Genomic DNA, 27,188 nt, shown 5'->3' with positions numbered 1-27,188 from the left:
TCCACTTAACAATTTACTTTATTAGAGAATTTATTTATTTTTTCCCTTACAAATTCTTTAAAAAGCAAATAATTCTTTTTACCATGTAGGTATTTTTTATTTCAAATTCAATTACTTGATTGGCTTTTTCATTAAACACAATGATTTTTGCCTATCCTGTTGCAGAGGTTCACCTGTCTGGTTGGCTGTTGTCACAAAAGAGGTCAGGTTGGCACCAAAACTGTGGGGAGCAGTGCTTGCAGACCTGCTAATGATGAGCTGCTCCAAATAGCTTCGTGTTTTTAATTTCCCTGGTCCACCATTATAGCCTTAAGGCGTACCTCTCTTCTGTGGGACTGCTCCATTGCAGGGCTGAAAGACTCAGAAAAGTTTTCCAAGATTCATCTTTAGATTTAACGTTTGTCTCGTTTAGATGCTCCTAGCACTGGTTTAAGCCCACCTTCCTTGGTGTTCATGTTCTTCAAGCCAGAGTTTTCCTATCCTGCCCCAGAGGTTTGTGACTTTATATAGAGAAAGCTTCTTTATCAGCCCTCCTTGCCTGCTTTATCCATGTATTTGCACTTTGAATTCCCTCTGTTACACCTTTCAAGCATTGTTGCACTGCAGAAGCTGACATCCATCAGGAAAACGTAGCCATTCTTGACGCATCTGCCTTGACGTGCTCAGCTCTGGCTGCAGAGTCTCTGGGAGGGAAAGCTCTGCAAATCCCTTTCCCTGAGTTTTGTGAAGTAAGGATTAACTTTTTGGTGCTGGAGATTTTTATTGTCATTTAGATGTTGGTCGCCATTAGATTGTGGAAATAGGTAACAGCACACTCATCCTGCTCACGTGAGGACCGCGGGCGAACCAAATTCCCCAAGGACAAAACGTCCCCAGAGCCCCCTCGCTGCAACGATGGGTCGAGCCCGGCTCTTGCTCTAGGCCCCTTCCTTCCCCGCGCCCCGCGTGGGTTTTGGCAGGGACGCCTGTCCCAGCGGGTGCAGCCGCTGCTGGGGTGCCCGGAGAGGCGTCAGCGGCGCTTATCGTGCTTGGCAAGAACGGACAAGCGCTACGTTCCTTCACGGACAAGCGTTACTTCACGTCGTGTCCCCGCGGGACACCCACGTGGGCACGTTTTGCCCCGGAGTCGGCGTTTCCCCTCCCAGCCGTTTTCGCGCGCTCTGCCCCAACATCCCACAGCCCGACTGGCTGCGGGTCGCCACGCCGGCGGGGACCGTCGCCACGTGCCGCCGGGCACCGAGCAGCGCTTGCCTGCGGACGGAGGAGGAGGAGGAGGAGGAGGAGGAGGAAGGCCGGGGGCTGCGGAGGGGCCTGAACCGCCCCCGGGTGCCGGCCGCTGAGGGGAAACGCGGCGGCCTGGGGCTGGGGCTGGGCCCCGGCCCGGGGCGGCCCCTCAGAGGCCGGGAGGGAGGCGGGCGGCGGGCACGAGCGGCGCCTTTAAGCCCTGCCCCCACCGCTCGCGCTCTCCAGTGTTGGCGGCACAAAGCTTCCCGCGAACGTGACGTCACCGCCCGCGCCTCCCTCTCCCGCCCGGAGCCCCCTCTCGAGCCCGCGCCCGCGCGCGGCCGCCCGCCCCGCCTCCCCCCCCCCTCCCCGCCTCCCCCCCCCCTCCCCGCCACCCCCTTCCCCACGTGATCCCGCGCCGCGCCGCGCCGCCGATTGGACGACCCGGCGGCGTAGTAGAAGCGACGCGCCGGCGGCGCGGGCCGCTATTGGCCGGGCGGCGACGGGTGGGAGGTGGTGCGGCGCCCCGCCTCCCCCTTCCCCCGCCCCTCACCCCCCCCTCCCGCCCCGGGTGTGCGCGAGGCGGCGGCGCGTGGCAGCGGCGGCGACTCCCGCCGGCGGGCTGCGAGGGGCGAGCGCGGGCGGCGGCGACCCCGACCCCGACCCCGGCCCGGGCCGGCCCCGCCATGACCGACTTCAAGCTGGGGATCGTGCGGCTCGGCCGGGTGGCCGGCAAGGTGAGCGCGGCCGCGGCCTGAGGGCGCCGGGGGGGGCGCGGCCGGGCGCTGCGGGCCGGGCTCGGCCGCGCCGGGCGGAGCTGGGGGGGGGGGGTTGGCGGGGTTCGGGGCCCGGCCGGGAGCGGTGCTGACGGGCCGCGCTGCCGCGGTGGCCGGCGCGGGAGGCGGGGGGGGGCCGGGAGGCGCGGGCAGTCCGGCCGGTGCCGCCGGGAGGGGAGGGCCGGGCCGGGCCGGGGCGGGCGGCCGCGCTGACGGGGTCTGGCGGCGGTGCGTTTCAGACCAAGTACACGCTGATCGACGAGCAGGACATCCCGCTGGTGGAGAGCTACTCCTTCGAGGTGAGGGGCCGCGCCCCCTGCCCCCTTCTCCCCCGCCGGTGCACCCCTCCACCCCAGCCCTCAACCTCGCCGGGCCCGGTTCCCCCCGTCCCCCCGGTGCCGCCTCTCGCTGCCCCCCGTCCCGCCTGTGCTGCCCGCCCTCTGCCGCTGCTCCGCGCGTATTTTGCACGTTTCTTTACCGGCGATACCCAGTCCCCTTCGCTGTACCCCAGGAACCGGCCGTCGCCCCCCGTCCCCGCCCCCCCGCCGCCGTCCGCGGGCGCCGGGGCCCCTTTGCCGTCGCCGCTGGGGCCAGCGGACCCCGCGGGGGCTTCGCTGGGGGCTGGTTTGCAGGGTTCCCCAGGGTGTGGGGGGGGCAGGTACTGGCGATCTGTTGCTGAAAGGGGTTTTGGTTGGTGGTTTTTTGGTTTTTTGTTTTTTGGGGGTTTTTTTGCTTTCTGTGCGACACGCTTAAATAGAACCGCTTATGGAAGCGCTTTGCCCCCGACTTTCCTGCTTTGGTGGAGGGGGGGAGCTTGAAATTATCGAAATGCCAGTGTGAATGCTTTCCAGCAGGAAAAGTTCTGCTTTTTCGTTTTAGACGAGTGTTACTTTAAAACAAACTAATTTATTATACAGTTTTTTGTTTTCAGCTTTCTATTTGTATACCTTTTGAGAACCAACAATTTGTCTTCCCTTATTTGGTTTGGGAAACTTTAAAAATTTTCACTCTGCACTCTGTCTTAGATGAGAAAAACTTCTTTTATTGTAACTTATTATGGGACCAGGAAAAATGTTTTCTCTTAACATCCACTGAAAGAGGGTATTACTACCACGGCTTTCGAAGGGAGAGATTTCTTGATTACAAAATCTAAAACTAAGGCTTTTTTGGAGGAGGGACCGTCTTTTGCTTGGTGCCTGTAGCGCAGCGGGTACTTCAGAGCTGCTCTCAGGAGTTTTAAGTGCTGTGGCAATGCTGCTACCAGAAAACACCGTGTTTGCCCATTCCTCCTCTGTGGTAGCTCACTGTAAGTGTGTGCTGTCACTGAGCGTGGTAGTACACTTCGAGTATCCTAAATTTGTCTCGTCCTTAGTACAGTTTGCGAGCATTAGCGCCAGCACAAAGTTACGGAGCGGAGAAAAGAGGGCAGGACCACTCCTTTCACTAGCAACCCCTAATTAGATTGGTGTAAAGCAACACTGAGAACAAAGCCTTGGTGGCTTGCTGATGGCTGTACAGAAAATCTGCGCCAGAGTGGAGAATGCATCCTGGCCTTACGGGCTCACAACTGGATTGTTGCTGTTCTTTGTCCAAGCGGGACTCCTGCTGTGCACAGCCTCCTTTCTTCCCTTTTCCATCTTGGTAAAGGACAATAGCAGAGCTGGTTGGCTCCCCTTGGAGGCTTGAAACAACTCAAATTCCATTAAGGTCAAGTGACCTCTAGGAGACAAGTGTTAAGTGTTGGGCCCTTCCTGTATCCCAATGGAACATGTGCTCTGCTACTCGGTGTTGGACATTCTCACAGCCTTTCCCTTTTTCTCTAGGCTCGGATGGAGGTAGATGCTGATGGAAATGGTGCTAAAATATTTGCTTACGCTTTTGACAAAAATCGTGGAAGGGGATCCGGCCGTCTGCTGCATGAGCTGCTTTGGTAGGTATCGTAAGGAGAGCTAAAACTTTAAGGGTTCACTTAAAGGTGAAGTTTGCTGCCAGCAACTTGTGTGTTGTTTATTGCTCTGCTTGTAATATTTTAAGTCTTCTCAGGTGGCTTGCAGCTACACTCAGTTGGAAACCCAGCACAGGGGGTGCCCATAGATCTTATTACGGTTTGGTTTTGCACTGAGCCTTCAAACAGCTGAGTCCCTGTAAAAAAGTTGTTCCCAGGGAAAACAGTGACAGGTGAGGAGTATTCTAGTAGAGACTGTTTAAATCTGAGAAATGCTACTAAAACTTCATTCAGCTCAGGGGTGGGGGAACCAGGAACTAGCTCCATTTAATAGGTGAAGACTAACCTTTTGAGGTTTTGGGGGGGGGGGGTTGTCCTGTGATAATCAGGTACGTCTTATTGGCACCAGTGAGAACTGGCAGAGCACTGGAGAGGGAGAGAACCTCTCATAACTTAAAACTTTGGGTTTTTTTTGTTTGGCCTTCTGGAAAGCTGCCTGAAGTGATGCTGATGATGCTTCATATCAGCTGCTACGTCTTATTTTCCATATTCTAAGAATCATTGCTTGATATCCTTTGTAGCTGCCAGTTTAGATTCAGAGGCCAACTTACTTGTTTGTGAGAAATTAGTTCATCTGGTGAACTAATACATTGCTCTCTCTAGATATGTTCATGGGTTTGTAGAAAAGACGGGGTATGCTGAAGAGAACTGTTATTTCTTTTAAAAGCCTTTTTCGAGAAATTAAGCATGTTTTCTGTTCAGTTCCATAAACTATACTTAGAAGTCATAGTGCCCAAGATATAGCTCTGCTTTCTTTATTGTTCCAGGTTACTTCTTATTCCCCAAACTTAGTCCCTGTACAAGAGGAGGGAGACAGGAAGAATATCAGAGACTATTATTATTATTTACAATCTGCTCATTAAATATGGATTTTAACCTGCATCTGTTAATGTTTAATCTTGTTGCACATATAACTTTGAAAATTATTACAAAGTTGGCTACAGTATGTGGGGTAAATCACTGTGAGCTACTGCTAACTGTGAACCTCATACAGTAATAATTGTCGCCTGTAAGTAGCACTAAACAGCACCTTAAAATTATTCCAGCTGACTGTTGAAGGTTGTGTAGATGATGACAGTCCAGCTGTTTGCTTATTACACAGCCCAGTCCTTGCCTCTTCTGGTTCGTTTTACTTAAATTAGGAAATAATTCTAACGTATTCAGTTACATAATTCAAATTGTGTCACTCTAGCATGCGCTGGTGTTAAAAATTCTGAGATTGTGTGTGTAATAGGGATTTTTGAAAGTCACAAAGGCAGGGCGTAAACTGTCAGGCAAGCAGAGCTGCAGTTCTGAAATTGCAAAGTCAAATTCTTCGACTAGAAAATTTCAACTGTTTCTATAAATTCAGTTTGATCCCTTTGAGGGTGTAAATTTTGCTGTGATCTTTAATTACAAGCTAACACAATGCAGGTTAGTATACCTTTGTGACTGAGTTTCCTAATATCTTTAGAAAGTCTCTTGGCTACAGGTGCTATGTAGTTACTGCTCCTCCTAAACAGAATAGGCACATTGTTCAGTTTTACTTACCTGCACTGGGGACTGCTTTGAAAACAAAACAGAAATGTATTTTAGTGGCAGGTCCTGAAGGTTTTGGAGCCTTTGAAAGACAGGAGATGGGCAGTAGCAGCCATTACTCTTTCCAGTGCCAGCCTTACTTCTTGGGTGAATTAGAAGCAAAGAACTTGAATTACTCCAGGTGCAGGAGTGTAACTTAACTGTTCTCCCTCAAACATACTCCAAAAAATCAGTGCACTCTGAAAAAACTAACCTGACTGTGTGCTGCTGGTTTAAGATGAAGTGAGTAGGCATGTGTTGGATACTGTTTCCAGTAAAGCAGATTTTAAAATTTTTAAATTTTTTTTTTTTTTTAAATTTTGTTAAGCAGGTATCATTGTTCACGTAGTATGGCCCTCAAAATAGGAAGCTGGTAGCTACCAAAGCTGCAGCAATGACAGGGACCTTCTCCTGCTCTTCCCCCAAAGCCCTCTTTCTGACCTCTGCAGAGAGTGAACTGCGGTACTAAACGGGAACCAAGATCTGAAAAATACCCACATCTGCTGCAAATATTCTTTCTGGAAGAACTTCATGCAGCCTCTCTTGTGCTTGCTGTGTTTTCAGGATGGACTCTTAGCTTTTCCAAAGCAGGATTTGAATGTCTCTGGCTAGGGACCTGCAGAATAAGTCTGTTGTCTTCTCGCCCTGTTCCCTGTATAGAAATCGCAGCTTGCTGTATTTTGGCTGGGTGTAGTGATGTTCCCTGGGGAATAGCAGCATCAGGAGATTAGTCATAAGTCACTAACTGCGTGTTCAAAAAGACATCTAAGACCCATTTCCTTTTTTTTTTTTTTTTTTAGAGCACTTATACTGCCTATAATCTACTCAGTTATGGCTCCTGTTGACTTGAATTGCTGTTGTCTGTGCTTGGTGCTTCTTATTATGGGCCTTGCTTCTCAAGTTAGCTGCTGAAATAAAAAAAGAACAGTATCCAGTTAATTCTCTGAAAAGTTTTGGTTTCAGTGTTTTGCCTGGCATCTTGCATGAGCTCAGGTGTGGTGGGGGGGGTAGAAGCTACAGCTCTGCAGGAGAGTTGGCTGCATTAGCAAGGCTGTTTCTTCCATGAAACCTGTCCTTCACTGCACATTTCTGATTCACTTCTGGAGATGGTCCATGCTGCACATTTTTGAAGTGTAGGTCTAGGGAGAGGAGTAGTGTGTGCTTGTGCATTCAAAGGTTGCTTGACTGTGTATGGAGAAAAGGGACCATCCTGAATTTGCCAATACTAATTCTGGCATCTCAGTCGAGTGGTACTGTTAACGCTTTCACTGGTCATTAGCCAGCCCCAATTTCCATGCTTACTTTAAGACCTTTGTCACTTGAGGTAATAGAAAAACTGACAGCAATTTAGACGAACGTGGGTTTTTACAAAGTGAGGAAGACAGGTTCACTGTGCTAGTAAATTTTACCAATATTTGCTTATGGGGGTTGTGGGTGCAGAGCTAGACTTCGTAGGAGCAGGGGTAGGCATGTGCTACTCTGCTGTGACTTCCTGGTGTCATGAACAATCTCTTGTAATTCTCTCTCTTCCCCAACTCCAACCTTTCTTAAACTCTCATTATCTAATCCATTTTAAAAATATTTCTTAACTTGGTCTTAGACTCCCCTCCTCCCTTTCCCCTCCCTCCTGCACAGTTTGCTCTTGCTCTGAACTTCTGTCTCCTCCTCCCAGATTCCTTGTTCATATCTATCCCATCTCTCTTGTTGGCGCTTTGTCCTAGTCTCAGTCTAAGAACCTTAACTCCTTCCCTGTCTCTGTGTCTGTCTGTGATGTTCACCTTCATCCTTTTGTGTCCGTATACCTCCTGGGTTCCCACTCGTAGCCCTCACGGTTCCTGATTTCCTTTGCCAGACCCTCTGGTAGCCTTCAACAACTCAAAAGTAGCTTTTCCTCCTTTAGGGCCCCTTTCAGCAGACTCCTTTCCATAGTTTGTTTGCTTTTGTGTGTGTGTTTTTTGTTGTTTTTTTTTTTTTTCTTCCTTCCCCCAAAGAAGGATTTTATTCTTTTTACCTTCAAAGGGGAGAGCTTCTCCCTGTTCTGTGGAGGCCCAAAAGACTCCCTAGCTCTGTTCTCGTGCAGGGCTGCCGGTACAGGAAGAATTGCTTTGCCTATGAACTAGAGCATGGGCTGTGTGCGAGTGCTGTGTGTAGTGTCTCGAAGGGAATTTTACTCATTAAATTCTAGGAAGTTTTGGGGCATATGTGAATTGCAAGTGTTTTCCTTTCCCCCAAGGTATATAATGTAACCGTATCTGGATGGATTTTGACAAAACAAAAGACTACATTTTTCATTGTCAGTCACATCTAAATAAATTTCCCTGTTTTGCTGGAAAATGCTAGAGCTTTTTAAGGGGGGGGGGGAACTGGGAATTTTTTAACTTGGGCAAATCGTATCTCTTCAAAATTGGATGAGCCATTGAAACTGAAATATTCAGTAAACACTGAGCAGGAAGCAGCATGCAAACTAGACTTGGGTAAAGTTGTGAGTAGCTGTTGGAACAGTCTCCTAGAAGGATATGCTGGGTAACCCTCAGACAGCGCTGTCAGTTTTACATTGTCCTTGGTTGCTGCCAGTATGTTCTTTCTGTGCTGTGAAATTAATCACGGTGTAGCGAATGTACCAAGACACAATTTCTGTCCAAGCCTTACTTTTCAGGTGAGAAGGGGATTCCTGCAAGAAGTGGTACGGAAACTTGTCCAGGCATAAGGGTGCTTGACAGCAAACTTGATACTTCTTGAAACAGAGAAAGGAGAGATAAAAAGAAGGTGGAATGGGAAATTAAAACTGTTAGAAGGCAATAGAGAAGAATCGCAACAGGACTTAAAGTGCAGCCATCCTTGCTAATAGTCCTCCTTTGGTTTTGGGCAACTTTCAGATGTCTCTTGGTCAATTGTGGAGTCATTGCAGACTTTGTGTTACACACAATTAAGAGTCTAAAAAGCATTTGCATACTTGGTGAAACCTCTGTCCTGTTGCTTGTTAAGAGACGTTTCTTCATACCTAACAAACTCTGTGACTTCACACCTGCACCAAACTTGCATAAATGTGCTGGATAGAATTTCCCATTAAAAAAATAAAGCAGTATTGGCACCTTTCAGGTCTGCTCTGTGGAACACAATAATTACATAGATGCTCTTGCAGTAACGGCACTAGTAGTCTCTGGAACTTTCTTTGCAATATGCTTACAATTATAGTATACCATGGTTGTCTTTTGATTCAACTCTTTTATAATGAAAATAACATCCTAGAACAAGTCTCTTTCTTCTCGGAGTTGATATATCTGCAGTAGCCACTGTAGTCTGTTGGCAACCCAAGTTTTACTGCGACTGTTCCAGTGACACCAGACAGCAGGCTAGAATGCAGCGTTTCTTCTGGAATTAGCGTGATTCTTTGCTTTTTAGCTATGGAGTCTTGTTCACCACTGACCTACAAGCTGTTTTTGTCTCCTCCAGGGAGAGACACCGGGGAGGGATTGCTCCTGGATTTCAGGTGGTACATCTGAATTCAGTGACAGTGGACAACCGCCTAGACAATCTGCGCCTAGTTCCTTGGGGGTGGAAACCCAAAGCTGAAGAAATCTCTAGTAAACAAAGGTATGTCAATATTTGGCAGGGGCTTGCCATCAAAAAAAATTGAAAATATCGTAAATAGTTGTCTCCTTCCTTTAGTGATTTTCTTCTTGGCAGAGCCTTTTTTTATTTGACCTTGGGCTACTGACACATCACTATGAGTCGTAGCATCCTCACCTGGAGAACAGAGTTAATGCTCACTACACATGGTAGCTGTGAAGGGGCCACCTAGCCCCATGGTATTCTTATGTAGCGGTCCTGCTGTGCCAGATGTTGTCACTGCAGTGAAACGGGAAGCCTGCATTCCCTTCCACTTGAGTGATGGCATCTGGGCACGCTGAATTAAGTGTGCAGATTTTACTGGCTTGTGGCTCTCATCCTTAGGCACCAAAATTACAATCTGTAGAAGTCAGCAGCTGCAAAATGCTTACACTTGCAATCGTGTATTTGGGTTGAAACCAAATGAGTTCCTGGGATCAGCTTCCATTGCCTTTTCACTAGTAGGTTGTGGGAACTTCCTACATGCCATGTTGCACTAATGCTACTCAAAACACATCAAACTCTTAATGCCAGGATGGATTTGGTTAATCTATGATGCAACGAAGGCATTTTCATTTTTGGTGGGAGACCTGTAGACTTAACATCACACTGGATGCTTCTCTTGAAACACTTGAAGCACCCATAAGATAGGGATGTTCAGAGCACATTAAACTGATTTTGAGAAGATGTAGTGAGTGGCAATGATGCTACAATGATGCTTCCAACGATTCTGGGACTTCAAGAACAAGAAACAAACTTCAAGCCATTTACACAGAAATAATTTTGCTTGATATAAGTGTTTCTTGATAGATACTTTCTTATGTTTTTTTCATTTAGGCTAAAATAATGCTAAAAATATCCAATAGATGAGTATGTGTAGTCTGAGGCTTAACAGGCTAAATACAATGTTAACCCTACTTACTTAATTAATTTGGAATCAGTTTCCCTGTATGATTATTATGAATTTATGGATCAAATTTGTACCTGTTTTTTACAGGGAACAAAGTCTGTATTGGCTGGCAATCCAACAGCTTCCTACAGATCCTATAGAAGAGCAGTTTCCTGTACTGAATGTAACACGATATTACAACGCTAACGGGGATGTTGTGGAGGAGGAAGAGAACTCATGCACATATTATGAATGTCACTACCCCCCATGCACAATGATTGAAAAACAGGTGTGTTCAAAAGAGTTGAAAGTAAGCATGTAATGACTCAGACTACCGTGGCTACCCAGGCTACCGTCCAGGGATTTGTTTCTTAAAATGTAAAGTTTTACGTGTGCCATTCAGTTGCTAAAAGCAATAATTCTTTTTAACTCGGGTTTTCTTTGGCATGAATCTTCAGACACTATGATAATTTTCTGTTTGAGAGAATGTAATTTTGGATTGGAACAGTAAATGACCTAGTGGTTTACTGGGAGGAGCGTGATTTCTGCAGAGTGTACGAAAAGACAGGTGGACGCATTCTTCTTGGAACCCAGAGCTGGAATGAGCAAGCAGCTGTATAAGACAAGAGAAAGATTGTAAGAGGTTTTGGGCAGTAGTGAAATCAAAAAATAACATGCTTAACCTTTCATGAGAAGAGGGTGAATGTGAGTGGCCTTTATTCAGGGGAGAACTGGGAGGAAAGCTAGTTCTAGTCCTTTGCTGTAGGTAGATGAAACGAAGCAATATATATAGTGAGAGAATGGCAGAGAATTAGATGTCCAAGTGCTGTGCCTCTTTGTCAGGCAGATGTCCTTATCTGTGAATAAGAAGGGCTTTTCTTGTGATAACAAATGCTGAATAGGCTAAAATCTTTGTGTTTTACTTTTTTCTTTGGGAAAGGGAATGTTTGCAAAAATGGTCTTAAATGCCCTCTATTTGAAAAAGGGTGAGCTTTGCCTTTTATTTGGGTCTGCATACGAAAGCTTCCTGGATAACTGTAGGTTTGGCAATGGCTGAGCTTGTGCAGCCCTCCTAATCATTTCTGAATTTAAGATGTTTGTAGTTGAAAACAGAACTTAAGTGGACAAAACAGTAGCACTGTGAGAACAAATGTGAAGCACTCAAATATTTTGTCTCTTAAGCCCATTCTGCAAGACCAACTGTGAAATCAAACAAATGCAATCGCTTCAAAAGTCTTTTGCCCCTCTGACACTCATGGTGGGATGGTCATGTTTGTGATGGGTGCAAAAGACCTGCTCATAAACCTACTTGGGAAATGATGTAGGGGTGCTCCTTGGTACTGAACAGGCTCACTAACGCTGTCTTGTGTTCTTCCTAGTTACGTGAATTCAATATTTGTGGCCGATGCCAGGTAGCAAGGTACTGTGGGTCACAATGCCAGCAAAAAGACTGGCCTGCTCACAAGAAACACTGTCGGGAGAAGAAACGGACCTTCCAGCAAGAGCTCGGACCAGAACGATGACTGGGTGGCACAGGCCTCTTAGCAGCAGGATTCCTTCTCAAAGGCATTGGACTCTTGCTTTTGCACAGTAATGACAGACTGCTTATTGAAGCCAGAGGCACTGAAGAAGAAAAACCCTGTGATGCTTGAGCAGAATGGCTGACTGAACTAAGCCAGCTCTGACTGGTGCTGTGGAAAGGGATTGGGTCTACCCTTCCAGTATTATATTCTCAAGCAAAAAGACTACTGTGGAGGCTCCAGGCAGGAAGCTTCTCGTTATTTATATGTTAATACGTTTGTAAACTCATGTACAGTTTTTGTTAGAAATTCTTGATAGGACTCATTAACTGTAATGTTCAGATGAGAACACGTTGTTGGCCTAAAAGTTTAAAAAAAAAAAAAAAAGTCATGTAGCAAAAGCTTTTCCTCCCATGTGGCTAGAAGTATCTGTGGCAGGGCCAAGGCCGGAAGGCAGGCTCCAACATCAGCAGGTACTCTGGAGAACTCTGCATGGAGGTTATATTTAAAAAAAAAAAAAAGGGGGGGGGGTGTGGTGTGCAAACAAAGTAAAGGTTGGAATGAATCATTGTCTACTACTCTCTAGCTTTCTCCCATTCCCTTCCAGCTGCTTTCAGAGCACAGTCACACTTGGATGTTGGAAATACCTACTCAGTAGGAACCAATGCACCAGAAACTGGAGCGGGGTGTAGGGGACCATCTGGGATCTGTGCATACAGGCAAGCTATAGCATGTTGCTGCCTTCAGAGAAGGGCTGCTGGAGATCGTGCTTTAAGCAACCAGTATTTTTAGAAGGCTGAATTAGCCTTCTTGTTATGAAACCTTTGTATATAAAGTAGTTATAGGGAAGCTCAGGTAGTCAGCTGTGTGTGGATGTGGTTGCCCTTGTGGCTTCCCCCGTAAGCATAGCAAATACTATAGTGATGTGCAGATATGTTTAAATGATCTAATATTTGGTAATTTGAGTTATTTATTCATTTTTTTAAAGAGATGCCATCAATCCAAGAATCACTTTTTGATTTTTTTTTATGTAGTAATGAGTAAAAATAATATGGGAGGAGGATTTGACTTGCAGAGTACACGCCTGTTTTTCTTTTCAGACATCTTGTCATACATAATCTGAAAGCTTTTTCTTTTTCATTTTTGCCTTAGAAATATAAGGAATATCAACTGAGTTTCCTGAAGAACTAAATGGATAATTTAGTGCCAGGTGTTAGCCTTGCTTCACAGTAGAAGAATGTGAGCTGCTGATGCTTAATGCAGAGCCTTTCTCAAAGTGCTTAGTGAAATAGGTATTTAAATTTTTTTTGTAAAAGCTGTGAAGAATTTTAATTTTTCAATCAGGATTCACTTTGCCACTTCATGTTGCAATGTTGGTCTTGCTTGTATTCGTCAGAAAATTGAACTGCTGTGGACTTCCAATATTATATTACATTTCAAATATCTGCACAGGAAGTTCTTAATTATTAGTATTTGGGTGGGTTTTCATACTTTAGCTTGAAGCATCTTAGGAAATAACAAAGAACTTCGGAAGCTTCCTGCTGGAAGTTCACTTGGTAGGCACATTGTCAAGTTGCAACTCTTAATTCATGGATATACTGTAACTTTCTGTTTAGGCAGCCTAAAATGCCCTTAAGTATGAAGAAGTCAAGCAGGACCTAATCAAATTTTCCTGTAATGGGTGATTTTTTTTTTTTTTTTAAGGAAACATTCAATTATTTGCTTTAAATGAACGGCACAGTTTTTGATGAATGTAAAATGGGACATGAGTATTTTTTGTATTTGAGGTAATCAATTGAGAAGGGCAGAAGTACTGACTGTTTTTTTTTTCTTGCCTTTTTAAAAGGCTGCTATTTGTCATGCCAGTTTTCCATTGTGTTATCAGTAATCATGTTTAGCAAACTGAAGCGCAGTCTTAGAGTGTTTAAACACTTCTGCAGCACTGAGCAGGGAAAATGGTTAGTCCTAATGTTTGTAATGTTGCTGCAATAAGAAACGAGGACAAAGATAGACTGCAGATGAAGTCCTGATGGGGCAACAGGTAGATTCCTCTTGAGCAGCAGATGAAGGGAATGAAGGAAGGGTGAGACTCAAGCTAAAGAGTCTGCAAAACTAGGGTGGTGGGTGCTTAGGGCAATCCTGATCCCAGTGAATGTGGGAGGGAAGGGGATGGGAGGATGGGGTGAAGCAGGTGGGGAGGGAAGATGCCCACTAAATCAGAGGTCTGTCAGACCATCAATTGAATGAAAAGTAGCAAGTTGCCTGGACATCCCAAAAGGGCTTGGTGAAATAACACAGGTTCTGATTTCAGTGTGTAACCTTGTGCCAGAGGAGGGAAGTGGCTACAGGGATTTTGACTCTAAAAAAGGTCCTGGGGACTGCAGTAACCATGTCACTGCCTGCAAAACAGTTTTTCCTGATTGGCGTGGGAAGTTGTGTGATCAATAATTCTGGCAGAAGATCTTTGTAATTTACAGAGATCTTCCCTTTTTGTAAGGTGTGTCACAAAGGACCCAGTTAGACTTGAACATGGCAGCTCCGCTTCATATAGCCAATACAGTTTTTCAGAGGATGAAGCTCATAAAGGACCTCCTTTCCCCTCTTCAAGAAACCAGGCCGACATGGATATCTTCATATGGGCAAGTATTTAAAAAGCACAGGGTTAGAGTACATGGTCACTTACCTTGGAGCAGGCCTGTGCAGTACTGGTAAATGAGCTGACATTTCAAGGACTTACCCTGATGGAGATAATCTTCATCTAAGATGCTTCCTCCAGGTAAAAAGAACTGCATCTGTATCTTTTATTCCTTGGTTCTCTGAAGCATGGAGTACTCTCTGTACACACCCTGATTCACCTGTGGACCAAAACAAGGCTTAATGATATTTGAGCCTTTAACGCACCCACAAGATTATACTTCCAAGTTTTCCTCTGTGGTGGCGATTTACTTTTAAATTAAACTGGTGAAGGTAAAAGGGACAGCTAGGAGACTTAAATGCTTGCATGTGGCATGGAGACAGTGTAAGACACCACATTTGGGACAGGAGCAAGTATTTACCACCCATCAAAACAGGTTTGAGAGGATGAAAAGAGGTTGGTGTGATTAAACAGCACCGTGTGGGTTGCTTGTAGAGTAAGAAAAAATCCTTTATAAACTGAAATTGTGTCCAAATGTAAAAGATGAAAGAATAAGATTTGGCAGGTGAAAAGTGAAAAAAAAGCAAACAGGAAAAACCAAACCCCAAAATAATGCAAAGGAAAATGGAATATGAAGAACATTCAAGTCATAAAACTGGCACAAATAATTTTGAAAAAATCAGGAGCAGGGAGACTGCCAGTCAGTAGATGTGATGCACAGTAAAGGGAAGGTCTGACCTGAGGATGAAGTCCTGGCGGGGGGGGGGGGGGGGGGAAGAAAAAAAAAAAATGAGTTGTTTGCTGTGAAAGAGCTGGGGGGTTCATACAGGAATACTTCCACATGGAGAGCTCAATAGAGAATCTGTTTAGAACTGAAGTGATTTTAGGAGAGATTAAAGTTCAGATGAAACGAGCAGTAACAAGTTGCCAGGACGGTGCCACCTATAGCCTCTAAGGGAGCTCGAGGATGAATAAACCGAGGTACGAGCTGGGATAGTAACCCCTCCTTCAGTACCCGTGGCAAATGTGACAACAGCTTCTGAAAGGAGTCTCAGGGCAGATGTGGCAAACTACAGCCAGGGGAATGCAGCACTTGCACGTAGCAAATTCATGGATGCTATGATGCAGCATCGATGGGTAAATATTGGGGAAGAGTCAATACAGTTCTAAAACACAAAAAAGGGAAGAGTTGGAGGTTTTTTTGGGGTGGAGGGAAGTCAACAGTTGGTTAGCCAATATGTGAAATAATTGGGAAGAAGTAACGAATCGGGAAGGTGATAACATCCACTGGTGAGGTTATTCAGTGTAATAATAATATAATAAAGGCTGAGTGAAGAATTGCAGGAGGATCCCATGAGACGGACTGGTAGATGAAATTTGGTGTCAATAAACATAGTGTTGCTTATGGGAAAACATCAGAAGATGAGCCCTTAGCTGACTAGTTTCACTCAGCAATGAGACCTTTCAGTTGTGAAACACAATCCTGCAGAAGTTTCTGCTTAGGGAACAGCAGCAAACCAGGCTCAAGGAAAGGAGGGGAGAGCAGAGACCAGCACCACGGCACAAATGCGTGGTGTGCTGCGTCCCGAGCGTGCAGTTCTCACCCTCCTGTCTTGGAAAAGACTGGGAGGAAAGGGGACTGCTCAGGGCAGGGAACGGGATCCCTCCGTGGTCCAGAACAGCTTCTGCAAAGGCACAGCTACATCAACTGCGTCTATTCTGGAAGAGGGTTGAGTGACAGGGATATGAGGAAGGTCTTTAAGACTGGCAGAGGGAGGATGCCAAGGGAATACTGATGCCGATTTTCTCTCTAATGAGCAGCTGCTGGTTAAAACTGAGCAGCAGTCCTTCACCTGACATGCGTTTGAGCTGCAGAGCCCTTTCCTCGGCATGTGGTGGGTGCTAGAAGACTGCCTGGAAGGAGCTTGGACGAGTTAAAGGAAAAACCCTCATCCGAGGGCGGTTAAGGATGAAGCTCGGCACCTTCCCGAGCTGCTTGTGCCAGCAAGCCCGGCTTGGGCCGCCGGGCTCCTCTTCCAGGCTAGGCAGCGGCGCAGCTCGGGGAGCGGCCGGGCTCGGCGGGGCCGGGCGGGGGCAGCACCGCCGGCGGAGCCCCCGGCGGGCCGGGCCGAGCCAAGCCGGGCCCGGCCCGCCCCTGACCGGGAAGCAGACGGGCGGCGGTTCCGCTGCGCGGCGGCGCGGCGTCCCCGGAGCCGTCCCGCCGCCCCGCGCAGGATGAGCCCGCCCTGAGATGGCGGCGCCGTGCCGGACGCGGACGCTGCAGGTGGTGGACACGGAGTTCAGCGCGGACGCGGTGGAGTGGTGCCCGGTGGAGGGCTGGCACAGCATCCTGGCCTGCGGCACCTACCACCTCCGACCGCCCGCCGCGGTGAGCCCGACCGCCCGGCGCCGCAGCGGGGCTCGCCTCCACACGTCCCCCCCCCCGCCCCGGCCGCCTCAGCCACCGCGGTCGGGCCCGGCGGGTCTTTCCCGCCCTTCGCGGGCCACCTCGCCCGGGCCCGGTGGTCTCCTCGGCCGCCTCAGTCGGGCCCGGGGGTGGTTTCCCGCCCTTCGCGGGCCAGCTCAGTCGCCACCGGTCGCCTCAGCGCCGCCTCGGGTGCCCCCCCGGCCGCCTCAGTCCTGCGCCCGGACCCGGTCCTGTCAGTCCCCACGCTGTGGGGCCGTGCCTCGTCGCAGCTGGGTTGGCTTGAGGAGGCCGCAGCCACCGTGTGGGGCTGAGTGGGCCCCGCCGGTGAGCGTGGCTGCCTCTGAGGGAGCTGTGGCAGCTTGAATCCCTCAAGGGAGGGCCTCTCGACGCGGGAGCCGTCTGCCCTGCTGCTGCCGGCCGCTCCCGGCAAGATCTCGGGTGGGGAGAGGTCTGGGGGAGGTAGCATTGCTGCTAAGCCTACTCTTTTTCTTTCCAATTTTTGGTGTAGACTGACTCCCGAGGAAGCAATGGGGCTTGTGACCGGACTGGGCGCCTCTACCTGTATCACTACAACGAGGAGCAACCTTACATCCCGCTGACGGAAATCCAGAGGATTGACACTGCCGCCATTCTGGACATCAAATGGTAATGCTGGCCTGTCGAGGCTTGGAGCTCACAATAGCGTGGTCTGCCCCTCTGGGATCCTGTTTTAGCTGTTGGTATGGCAGCAACAGTAATATTTACTAACTAAACTGCCCCTGGCTTATTGGAGGGAAGTATCCTCCAGTTTGTTCCAGTGAGCAAAGGCTGTGCTCATTTCTGTTATGCTCTTCTGGTTATTTATAAATATTTGTCAGTGACTGTGGACATCTTTTGTTTATTTAATAATATATAGTAGATTTCCCCGATATACAATCCCCTCCAGGCAGGTTTTTGGGAACTTGAGGAGCCTTAGATTTTCTTCATAAGATTTTTTTGGTCGAGTACCTTCTCCTTGTGCATCCTGGAATAAAAGTTATGACTTTGCTCTCCTCCTTAAATACAAGAAAGGTGGGCATTCAAGACTTGTTTAACTTGATCTTTTAGGTGCCACATTCCCATTGCAGAACATCCCATGGTTGGCATTGCAAACTCAACAGGCGCCGTGGAGTTTTGCCACCTGACTGGCAGCGAGGTAGGTGGCTGTAACACTTACTGCTGTTGAAGCTGTGTTTAACCCAGATTTAATACATCTCTGGATTATTAGCAGTGTTCAGAGACATGCAGGAAAGCTGTATGGTTTTCATGGCTTTCTCAATATGCCTAGCTTTTTAAACACTTCTTCTTTTGTCCTCTGATAATGTTTCTCATAAATCCCACAAATTTGGTCATGGCGCCAGAGAGACTGGCTGGGCTTTACCCACCTGCAGAGTGTGGGAGATGAGAGGCATGAGGGGACCAGAAGCAAACACTGGAAACTGTCACTTGACAATAAATATGGACTAACTGGTAAAGACAGCAGAAGATGCAAAGTTGTTAAAAACAGGGAAGACTTTTGGAGAGGGGTTTCTTTCCTTTGGTGAGAGAAGGGTGTATTCAGTAGAACCATTCCCACAGAGCAAAGAAAGCAGAAGCCAGTCTGTAAGGGAATTCAACAATTAGGTCATCACTTTTTCTGCACTTCATCACCTGGTGAGAGGAAGCGAAGTTTAAGGGGGATTTGGTGAGAGATGGGTGGCAGAAGGGTGAGGATCCTGTGTATGCATATGTTTGCCGTTCAGCTAGTACTAAGCAATCGTATGTTGCTGTGGGACGTTTCATCTCTTCTGTAGTGTGGGACCCTAATATGCTCATTGGTCTCTGGGAAACACCTGCCATAGGAGTAAGTGGTAAAAGTTTTGTATACCTGCTCTCTCCCCAGTCTTAACCCACTCCTTTTCTTTCTAGTAGAAGAACAGCTGCATGTTGGAGCCATGCTTCCGGGTTGATCTTGGTGCACAGCGTCTGGCCTTGTCTTTAGACTGGTCCACAGGACGAGAGCAATGGTGAGGATGGAGAGATAAAGGCTGGTATTGGAGGTCATTGTGCGTGTGACAGCTTCCAGGCATAAGCCGAGGACTTTGATGAATGAACCTTTGGTGGCTTTTTGTGAAGTAGCTTAAGACTTTCTTGGTCCCAGCTGTCTCCCTGCACCTTCTCTAGAAGTTACTATTTCCAGAGCAAGGGTGACAGAGGAACAAGAAGACATACTGTGGCCACTGTAACAGAGACTAAACCAACAACAAATGTGAGGTTGTGCTATGGTGAATGGTGGCAGGTGAGCCAGGGACATGTCTTCTGTTCCCCTTGCTAAAAGGAAAGATCAGAATGGGATGCAGATGGATCCACTGGTTCCAACTCTGCTTTTAGAATGGCTGAAATTTTAGTGTGAAGTTCTGCTTAAGAACTGCTAATAATAGCACGTGTAGGAAGTTTAAACGTGGGTTAGTGAGAAATGGGAGAGAATTGGTTTGGAAGTGGCTCCTTCCTCTCTCAAATGCTCATACATTTGATCTCACAAATGGCATTACTGCATGAAACAACATGAATTAGCTGTACCTTGAAAGAGGTAGGGTATATATTTTCTGCAAGTTAAGTACAAAACAGAAAGTGGTGCCTTTGGTGTGAGAGTGGAAACTGAGGGGATCAGGCAGTCCTATGCTTAATGCTGTAGGGCAAATATTTAGTAGTTTTTGCTAATTAAAGCTGTTTCTGTGCATGCTGTTTAATGAATAAGTAGAATTCCTTGTTCTACTTTCTTCTTCCTTACATTCCTTCTTCCCCTTGTCTCTGCCTTTCAAGATAAATGATTGTTGCCATGATGTAAAGTCCCTTTAAAGCCTGTCACTGTTGTCACTTGAGAGACAAATAATGCCATCTAGAAGCTGAATGCGCAGCCTTCACGTCTCTGTAGGAAGGGGGTGACCCCATATCTCTTCTGTGGAAATTTGGGAGATTCAGTATGGTTAAGTAACTAGCATACAGTGTAAAAATGGAAAGAAGCCCTGAGCCACCAAATCAGTACCTACAATTGCAGATAACCAAACAGAAAGTACCTAGTTCATGTCAGGGAATGTCAGAAAATCTGTGCACTGTGAGCTGCAGAACTTTTGCTGGTGCTCCAAGTACATTGTGTCCAGAAACTGCAACTGTACTGTGCCACAGGAAGAGAGCAGGAAAGGTCAGGATCAGCCAGCACTTCAGATGTCTGTGATAGCAGGGAAATAAAACATTTCTTCATACTCCGGAAGAGCGAAGAGACTCTGAGAGGTCCTTGTCAGTCTGACTTGGAGTAGAAAAAAATCTGTCTTCACATGGAATTTGTTTATTGATGTAATATCAAGCATGCGAGAAGTCACATTCTGCATGTAGGAGAAAGAAAGACCCAAGGCTGGTTTTCTTTCTCTCACGTGAGTGTGAGTGGTTTGCTCCCCCTGTGAGATCAGGGAATGGGGATCATTGGTGTAGATGATTTTAAGATGGGATGGGCTGAAGCTGAAAAGAACTGTATAAATGTGTGCATTTCTTCCACTGTACTACCAGTTTCTATCAATGTTTAGTTGAATCAAACATATATAGTATTATGTTATGTTATCTGTCTATGCTTTGGCTGCCATTTTTTACTCTAACAACTTCTTAGGACACAAGTTTCAGTAATTTCTAATGTTTTCTCTGTATTCCACCATAGTGGATGTCCTTTGAGAGTAATCAGCAGCGATTCAGAGGGGAAGCTGAATCTTTTCTCCATAGATGAATCTGCTCCTTCTGTGCATGTCCTGAACCAGTGGGAAGCTCACAAATTTGAGGCCTGGATTGCTGCTTTTAATTACTGGGATACTGATATTGTGTATTCAGGTGTGTAAGGCCTGGGAATCTCATCTGGGGGTGTTGAGGAGGGGGCACCTTGTTAGGGATCTGTGTTCCTTGGGATTTTACTTTCCAGGGTTGGGTATGCTGCTTGCATCACATCTCTTAAAAGAGTTGGGGCCTCTGCTAGGGGTAAAAGGCTTCTTGATTGTGGGAAGTGGTTGGAGTTAATTAGGAGAAGCTGTGCCTTTTAAACTGTAGTTCAGCTGGCTATTGCCAAAAAAGATGATAATCTCTTGCAGTGTGCAGAAGAGAGCCAGAGAGCTTCTAAAGTCCAGTCTTTTTATCTTCTAATTTTTTTTTGCTTGGCAAAGTGAGGGTATTGTTAATGAATGTCTCTTCTGTGGTGACGAGTACTGTGAGCCTCAAACGTTTGGCATGTCCGTTAAATGCTATGAGATCCTAGGGCTGAAAAGCATCAGCTTGGTGTTAACTGTGTTGCCTCAGTGCCCTGCAGTGGTCATTTGGATGGTAGTTAGGGTAACAATGTTTTGTCTTTGTGCAGGAGGAGACGACAGCCTGCTGAAGGGCTGGGACACCAGGTGTAGTCCAGAGACTCCTGTCTTCACCAGCAGGAGGTAGGCAAGCTGTGTCTGCAGCTGGACCCTACAGCTATTGTGTATGAACATATGGTGCTACCGTGTCCCTTCCCAAGCCATGGAATTCAGAGATGTGCAGTGACAGTGGAGTCCTGTTTCTGCCTCCCTTGGGAAATGGAGACATCTGTTAGGTTTTTTCATCAGAACAACTTCAGGTTGAAACTTTCTTCTTCACGTCCTTCAACATAATAAACCAACTGCTCGCTTCCACCATGAAGATGGTGGTAGCTTCTTTCTAAAAGAAGGATCCTGATTTACACTTCTATTTTGGGAATTTTTGTGTGTGTTAAATTTGGATATCTTATTATGGAACGTTTTTTAGGAAATACTTTGTTCTCTACTGTTCACTCATTTGAAGTAATCTCTTTTTTCTGATGGCATTAACCTATCTTTTAGAATATGATGAAAACAATATACACAGCTCTCTAGTGAAATTTTATATGTAACCTTAAAATACACTGGGGATTATTGCTATGGAAATATTAATGTTGGGAATAAAGTCTCCTGGGAATGGAGTTGTTTTGCTGAAATTCGTACAGGCTCTGAACAGCAGTTTATGGTGCAAATATTACTAGAAAGTATTTGTGCTAAGAGACTATGTGAGTAGAAGTTTTGCCCTGGGAAGGCTGTTGGACTGTGTAGATGGAACTCTGCTTGTATGTTTCACTGGACTAAAATTTGAGTTTACCTTACTCTCCTTTCCTGAGACACCTTGATGCAGTAATGTGGACCCCAAATCCTTGAAATTCAAGGAAGAATCCCTTCTCAAATCATACATTGCTGTCTCTTCCCTCTGCTCTATGTTCCTCTTTTGCAGACACTCAATGGGTGTGTGCAGCATTCAGTGCAGTCCCCACCGTGAGAATCTTCTGGCTACTGGCAGGTAAATCCCTTCTAGCTGCTCTTCACTAGTGTGACCAGCCTCCTCTGTTATTTTGAATGTGCTGCTAGTGCTGCTCAAGGTGCAGTCTCTTCAGACATTCAGTGTGGTGAAGAGCATGTGATCTTTCCAAATTTTCTTCTGTACTTGTTGCACTGAATCAGCTTTGCTGCTTGTCTCCATATTTATTTGTAATATGTCTCCAGCTATGACGAGCATGTGCTGTTGTGGGACACCAGGAACATAAAGCAGCCGCTGGCAGACACCCACGTTGAAGGTGGAGTTTGGAGGTTGAAGTGGCACCCAACCTGTGATTTTGTGCTGTTAGCAGCCTGCATGCAGAGTGGATTCAAAATTCTTGACTGCCGCGGAAGCATGGGTGAGTGTTCAGAGGAACAGAGATGTTCTTGTGTTCCTCTGCTGCTCTCCTTTCCTACCTCCAGGTTAATGGGGGAACTCCAGCTCTGAGCTAGCTAGAGAGATCTAGATGTTGTTAATAGCCATAGACTTTTATTCCAACTTGAGGTAACTCTGCCAGCTTTCCCAGGCCTATCCTCACTCTTGGCCTGATAGGTTGTGCAAAGGCACTGTCATTATTTATGTGTAAATCTCTCGTAACTTCTCTTCATGGGAAGAAAGCCTGTTTTGGTGTGAAGGCATTACCTGTTGACACAACCATTCTGGTTTGTATTCATCTTGATGGTTCAAAGAGGTTCTTCTGAGTGTCAGGTGGTGCTTTACTGTCAGCAGAAGTTACTGACCTGCAATGAATTGGTTATTGCCTCAGAAAGGAAGTGCTGTGCAGTCTGGTTAATCTAGAGTAACATGAACAAGCTCCCCATGTGAATCAGAAGGTATTTACATGATTAAAAGCTGTTTGCATTTACATTACAAATACAATCTTGCATAAAATGGTTGCCTTCCTGGGTTTCTCCAGGCCTTGGGCAGACCCACAGCTTGTGAAATGGGGATAACATTTCTCCTGTGTAGGGAAGGGAGGAACTTGATGTCCATTTAATATCAGAGTAAGCATTTGACTCTGAAAGCTCATGGGAAGAACACATCTGTAATTTATTTATAACCAGAACCTGGTCTGGCAATCTCACCAGCTGTATTTATGGCTCAGTGGCAATTGCTGTGATCTGTCTTGTCTTTCTTGAGCCTTTCTAGGTATTTTGAATAACGAGGCTCTTATACCTCATGCCCATTAAACCCTCTTCTCCTGTCTGCTTACCGAACCATGGAAAATCAAAGCTAATGAGAGGCGGCTGAAGAATTGCCAGGAGAGGCAGTACCTCATTTCTCCTAGAATGCTTAACCCTGTTGTGAAGGTGGCAATAACCAGGGAACTCTTCCTGTAGGACATAGCCAATGCCAGAATGGCTTCTGAGCAGTCTGCAACAAACCATTTCACAACTTGATTTCTGCTCTTTTTTTTTTTTTTTTTAAAGCGGAAAACACGGAGGAATGTATCATCCTGTCATCCTACGTCTTGCACAATTCCTTGGCCTATGGGGCTGACTGGTCAAGGCTCTGTCCGAGGGATTGCTTGACTGCAACACAGGACTCTGCTGCTGCGTGCCTGTCTTCGGAGGAGCTTGTGGGAAGGTCAGAGGAAGGAGACGAGAGACTGAATTTGCAGGTCCAAAACCTGAAGATAATTTATGAGTCTCCTACAGCTACTTTTGATGTCATATTGGATGAGGAGAGTGAAGGCCCTGCCTTGCCGCTCAAAGCAGAGAGGGGTCCTAAGCTGTCTGGGGATCCTGACCTGGTTAGGGGCCCTGATTTAAAGGGGAGTTTAGATTTGGCTGGGGGTCCTGACCGAGGGGGAGATCCTGAGTCAGACAGGGGTTCTGACTCAGGAGCTAAGAGACCCAATGGAATGGGCCTGGACAGAAGCAGTGATTCAACCAGGTCTGTAGACAGCCCGAAAGAAATGAGCATTGTAGCAACTTGTTCTTTCTATGACAATATTCTCCATGTCTGGAAGTGGGAGATGAGCCTGGTGACCCCTTCGGAGATGCCAAGTACTAGATCTCCATCTGAAAGAACAGTTGAAAGTTTGCATTGACTAGTCCCAAGGGAGAGGGGTAGGAAAACTCCTGGACTGAGAGCGACATCTGAGCTTATGCCCTGTCTAATTTCTGTTGGCCTTTTCCAGTTTTATTGTTGAGCTTCTGAGTCTTTTAAGGCCAATACCGATGGGATTACTGGTATTTTATTTTCAGCGCTGAGGAAAGCCTTTGCTTTGAGGCGTGTGGTCAAGCACAGACACGTTTATTTAGTTTTCCCTTAATGTACTCATTCAAAGTAGGACAGCCTTCTTCTCAAAGGCTGCTTGTTTGTACCTTATATTTTAATCCCTTCAAGGCTGGTTTGCATTTGTACAATTGGTCTGTTAAGCCCGTTCTCCTTCCACGTCTGCGCTGCTACATGTAGACAAACACAGTGTGTGGTCAGAGGTTTCTCTGAATGTCTCAGAAAAGCCCATGAGCAGAGGCTTAGCTGTGTGTGTAGCTTGCTGTGTGAGCTGTAAACTAGTAAGTACCTTGAGAAGATGCTCAAAGACAGTGCAGATACTGACAGTGCAATGTGCTTATAGTCGTCTTTAGTAGGGAGAAATTCTTTATTAGAAGGAAATCCAGACTGGCTGGTATGACAGACAGCAGTTCAGCGAGAGGAAGCTTTGTTCTGAGCAGGGCCTTTCTTGGAAGGATTATTGTGTACCTGCACAGCCTAGTTTTACATCAGACTCATCACCTGGTTGCAATCTCCCTTTATCACTCTCCAAGCTAAGCACAATCTGGTTTAGCATAAATTGTGTAGCAAGCCCTGCTCTGTTTTAGTGCCACACTTAACCACCCCCCATAGCCTCTTGGTATCAGACTCATGTTTTCCGCTCTCCATAGCGAGACGTACATTTAGGTCCAAAGTCAAGATCTTTCAGATTTGTAAAGGTGAACAGCTTTAAGATCAAAACATCCAAAAAGCATAAGCAGTGTTTCCTGACATCTTTTAAGTTCAAAATAAGTAAGTACAGAAACCAAAATCTTAACAACATTGCCCTAACTACCTCCAGGAATGGCTGCAGAATTTCTCATGGTTACTCCATTAGCTTTCTTTTTTCACTGTGAAATATCAGCAAAAGACCGTTTCTGGAACACTCTCTATTATCTTCCTAGAAACAAAAAACCAGCTTATACTTCTAGCTTGCATGGTTTCTCTTTGAGGGTCCTAAAGAATTAGTTGTCTGGAGGGAAAGAAACACCAGCAACAGGTATCTATCTATCTGTAACAGTGCTGCATCTAAAACGAGGTACAGCAGGTAAGAATTTTACTGCTTTGAAACTCCTTTTTCAAGGGTGAATGTGTATTTTAGAAAACTTTCTTGAGCACTGTTACATGAAGATTAGTATTGTGAACCAGAGCTTTTGTTAAAAAAAAACAAACCACCCTATTTTTGGATGTTTCTAAAATAAAATCAATATAAGTGATTTATCTTTCTTAGTCATTTTGATTTTAAAAAGTCCTTCCCAGTTAGTCCTTGTGATGACCTTCTGCCCCATCCTGTGATGGCTCCATCTCTTTGAGGGTGTTTGGTGGTGGTGTTGAATGTTCTTTGGGAGTCAGAGTAGTCAATCCAGTTCCCTCACGCCCTGGTGAGAACACCGAGGGTGTATCCCTGTAGCAACGTGGCTTTTGACTGTGACTCTGTCTTAAAAGGCTGTAATGCTTTTTTTTATTTCCATGTGAGATTAAGAGGAAACAGCCTGAGGTTAGTGAAGCTGGAGTGGTGTCACAGAACACGACCAGATTGGGGCACTCGATTTATGCATTATGCTAGTCGTTGCTTTGCCCTGAGAAATGAGGAGTCTCTTATTATGATCTGCCTTCACGTAAGGAAGGTAAGACAGGCGACTTGTTCAAGACCAAGCTGGTATTGGCATCAAAGGGTACAGGATCTCCTGCTCTCCAGCCTTGCATTCACCTGTCCTCCACCCTCCTCCAACTGACTGCAAGGAGTTTTCCTTTCTGGAAAGCGTGAGGTGGAGCCTAAGAACGTGACACCTCTGAAAGGAAGGGGTGAAGCACCACCTCTGCACTGACAGCAACAGTGTCCAGAGCTGAAGGCAGAAAACAACTGCTTGCATATAACCATTATTCTGATGAGCTGAAAAATAAGTGAAGATTGCCAGTCGGGCTTAATTAATTGGAAAAACTGCACCTTCCCTCACCCGCACTACAGATATGACTCTCACACCCTCGGTGCCAGTGTGCTAACAGCTCCTCCTCCATTTGCGGTTACACGGGGCTGCAACACTAAGGAGCGGAGGCCAGTGCAGCGTCCCCTCCCTGCCATCACAGCCCTACCCAGCCCTGAAAATATGTCTTTTTTAACAACACTTTAATGATTTATCTGTCAGTCTTCATTTCAGACTGGATGCTCACAGAAAACACAGTAAACATGCTTCCTTTCTCCAAAAGTGAACATTTTTTTTGCAATTCTCTAATTCTTAAGCTTTGTGGTTCTTTGTATTTAGAAAACCTCACAGAACCCCCACCCCCCACCCCCGAGTGCCTCTTGGGAGGGCTACGCTCTGCAGACACGACTGTCACACAGAAGAATTATTTTCTCAAAAACCATGGCACTTGTGTGTCAGAGAAAACATTTTATTTCCAATGACTTACAACATTTGGAATTTAGCAGTTTCTACTTTAAACAGTTACACGGGACTGTCTACGGAAGTGTCACTTTTATCCATTTAATCTGATGAACAGCAAGACACTGCTCTTCTAGGAATATGTGTCCAAAAATAATCCAATTTAAACAGTTACCTTGTCACTTCAAGCAGCTGCACTAAGGAACAGATGTTAAGTGTACCTATTAACTGTATCTTGACTTACTCTGAAAGAAAGAGTAGCTTTAAGGCTTGGGGAAGTCTGGAAAAATTGCGGCATTCAACATAAGCTACAGTTCTCGGAGAGTTCAGGGTACGGACTTGGTTTTGCCTGTTGGGGGTCTCACTCCCGGTTTAGCGGAACACTTCACTGGGGTTGGGGGTAAACCTGTCGGCGTGTTCCCTCTTTGGCTGCGGCTGCAGGTCCGCGCATGTGGCGGCAGTGCTCTCATGAGGGGACGCTGTTCAGCTTGCAGTGGCCTGCTCTCCGCAGCCGGGA

General features: G+C 46.4%; 2 protein-coding genes across 3 annotated transcripts; both read left to right on the top strand.

The window, feature by feature from the left end:
• The first annotated feature begins 1,777 nt into the window (after positions 1–1,777).
• ZMYND19 (zinc finger MYND-type containing 19) lies at positions 1,778–14,817 on the top strand. Of its 2 annotated transcripts, XM_052815010.1 has the most exons (6): positions 1,778–1,961; positions 2,240–2,299; positions 3,824–3,930; positions 9,016–9,156; positions 10,169–10,349; positions 11,440–14,817. In XM_052815010.1, exons 1-6 carry the CDS (start codon positions 1,911–1,913, stop codon positions 11,581–11,583), a joined length of 684 nt encoding a protein of 227 aa, XP_052670970.1. In that variant the 5' UTR covers positions 1,778–1,910; the 3' UTR covers positions 11,584–14,817. The 2 variants fall into 2 exon arrangements, with proteins under 2 accessions (XP_052670970.1, XP_052670971.1); XM_052815011.1 differs by lacking the exon at positions 2,240–2,299.
• Positions 14,818–16,353: 1,536 nt separating this feature from the next.
• On the top strand, positions 16,354–25,504 carry DPH7 (diphthamide biosynthesis 7). The gene is made up of 9 exons (XM_052815009.1): positions 16,354–16,604; positions 17,152–17,288; positions 17,730–17,817; positions 18,573–18,667; positions 20,350–20,516; positions 21,034–21,106; positions 21,945–22,010; positions 22,214–22,386; positions 23,459–25,504. The coding sequence occupies exons 1-9, from the start codon at positions 16,467–16,469 to the stop codon at positions 24,079–24,081; spliced, it is 1,560 nt and encodes a 519-aa protein (XP_052670969.1). The 5' UTR covers positions 16,354–16,466; the 3' UTR covers positions 24,082–25,504.
• The last annotated feature ends 1,684 nt before the right edge of the window (positions 25,505–27,188 follow it).

This window comes from Harpia harpyja, chromosome 19, assembly GCF_026419915.1.
Source record: "Harpia harpyja isolate bHarHar1 chromosome 19, bHarHar1 primary haplotype, whole genome shotgun sequence".
Lineage (NCBI taxonomy): Eukaryota > Metazoa > Chordata > Aves > Accipitriformes > Accipitridae > Harpia > Harpia harpyja.
This window is presented reverse-complemented; position numbering and strand designations above follow the sequence as displayed.

Bases quoted from the DNA above. Each gene is read 5' to 3' on its own strand.
- ZMYND19 (XM_052815010.1), top strand. From the start codon at position 1,911: ATGACCGACTTCAAGCTGGGGATCGTGCGGCTCGGCCGGGTGGCCGGC. The intron at 1,962-2,239 runs GTGAGCGCGGCC...GGTGCGTTTCAG, and splicing joins TCGGCCGGGTGGCCGGCAAG to ACCAAGTACACGCTGATCGA. The intron at 10,350-11,439 runs GTGTGTTCAAAA...TGTTCTTCCTAG, and splicing joins GCACAATGATTGAAAAACAG to TTACGTGAATTCAATATTTG.
- DPH7 (XM_052815009.1), top strand. From the start codon at position 16,467: ATGGCGGCGCCGTGCCGGACGCGGACGCTGCAGGTGGTGGACACGGAG. The intron at 17,818-18,572 runs GTAGGTGGCTGT...TCTTTCTAGTAG, and splicing joins GCCACCTGACTGGCAGCGAG to AAGAACAGCTGCATGTTGGA. The intron at 18,668-20,349 runs GTGAGGATGGAG...ATTCCACCATAG, and splicing joins TCCACAGGACGAGAGCAATG to TGGATGTCCTTTGAGAGTAA.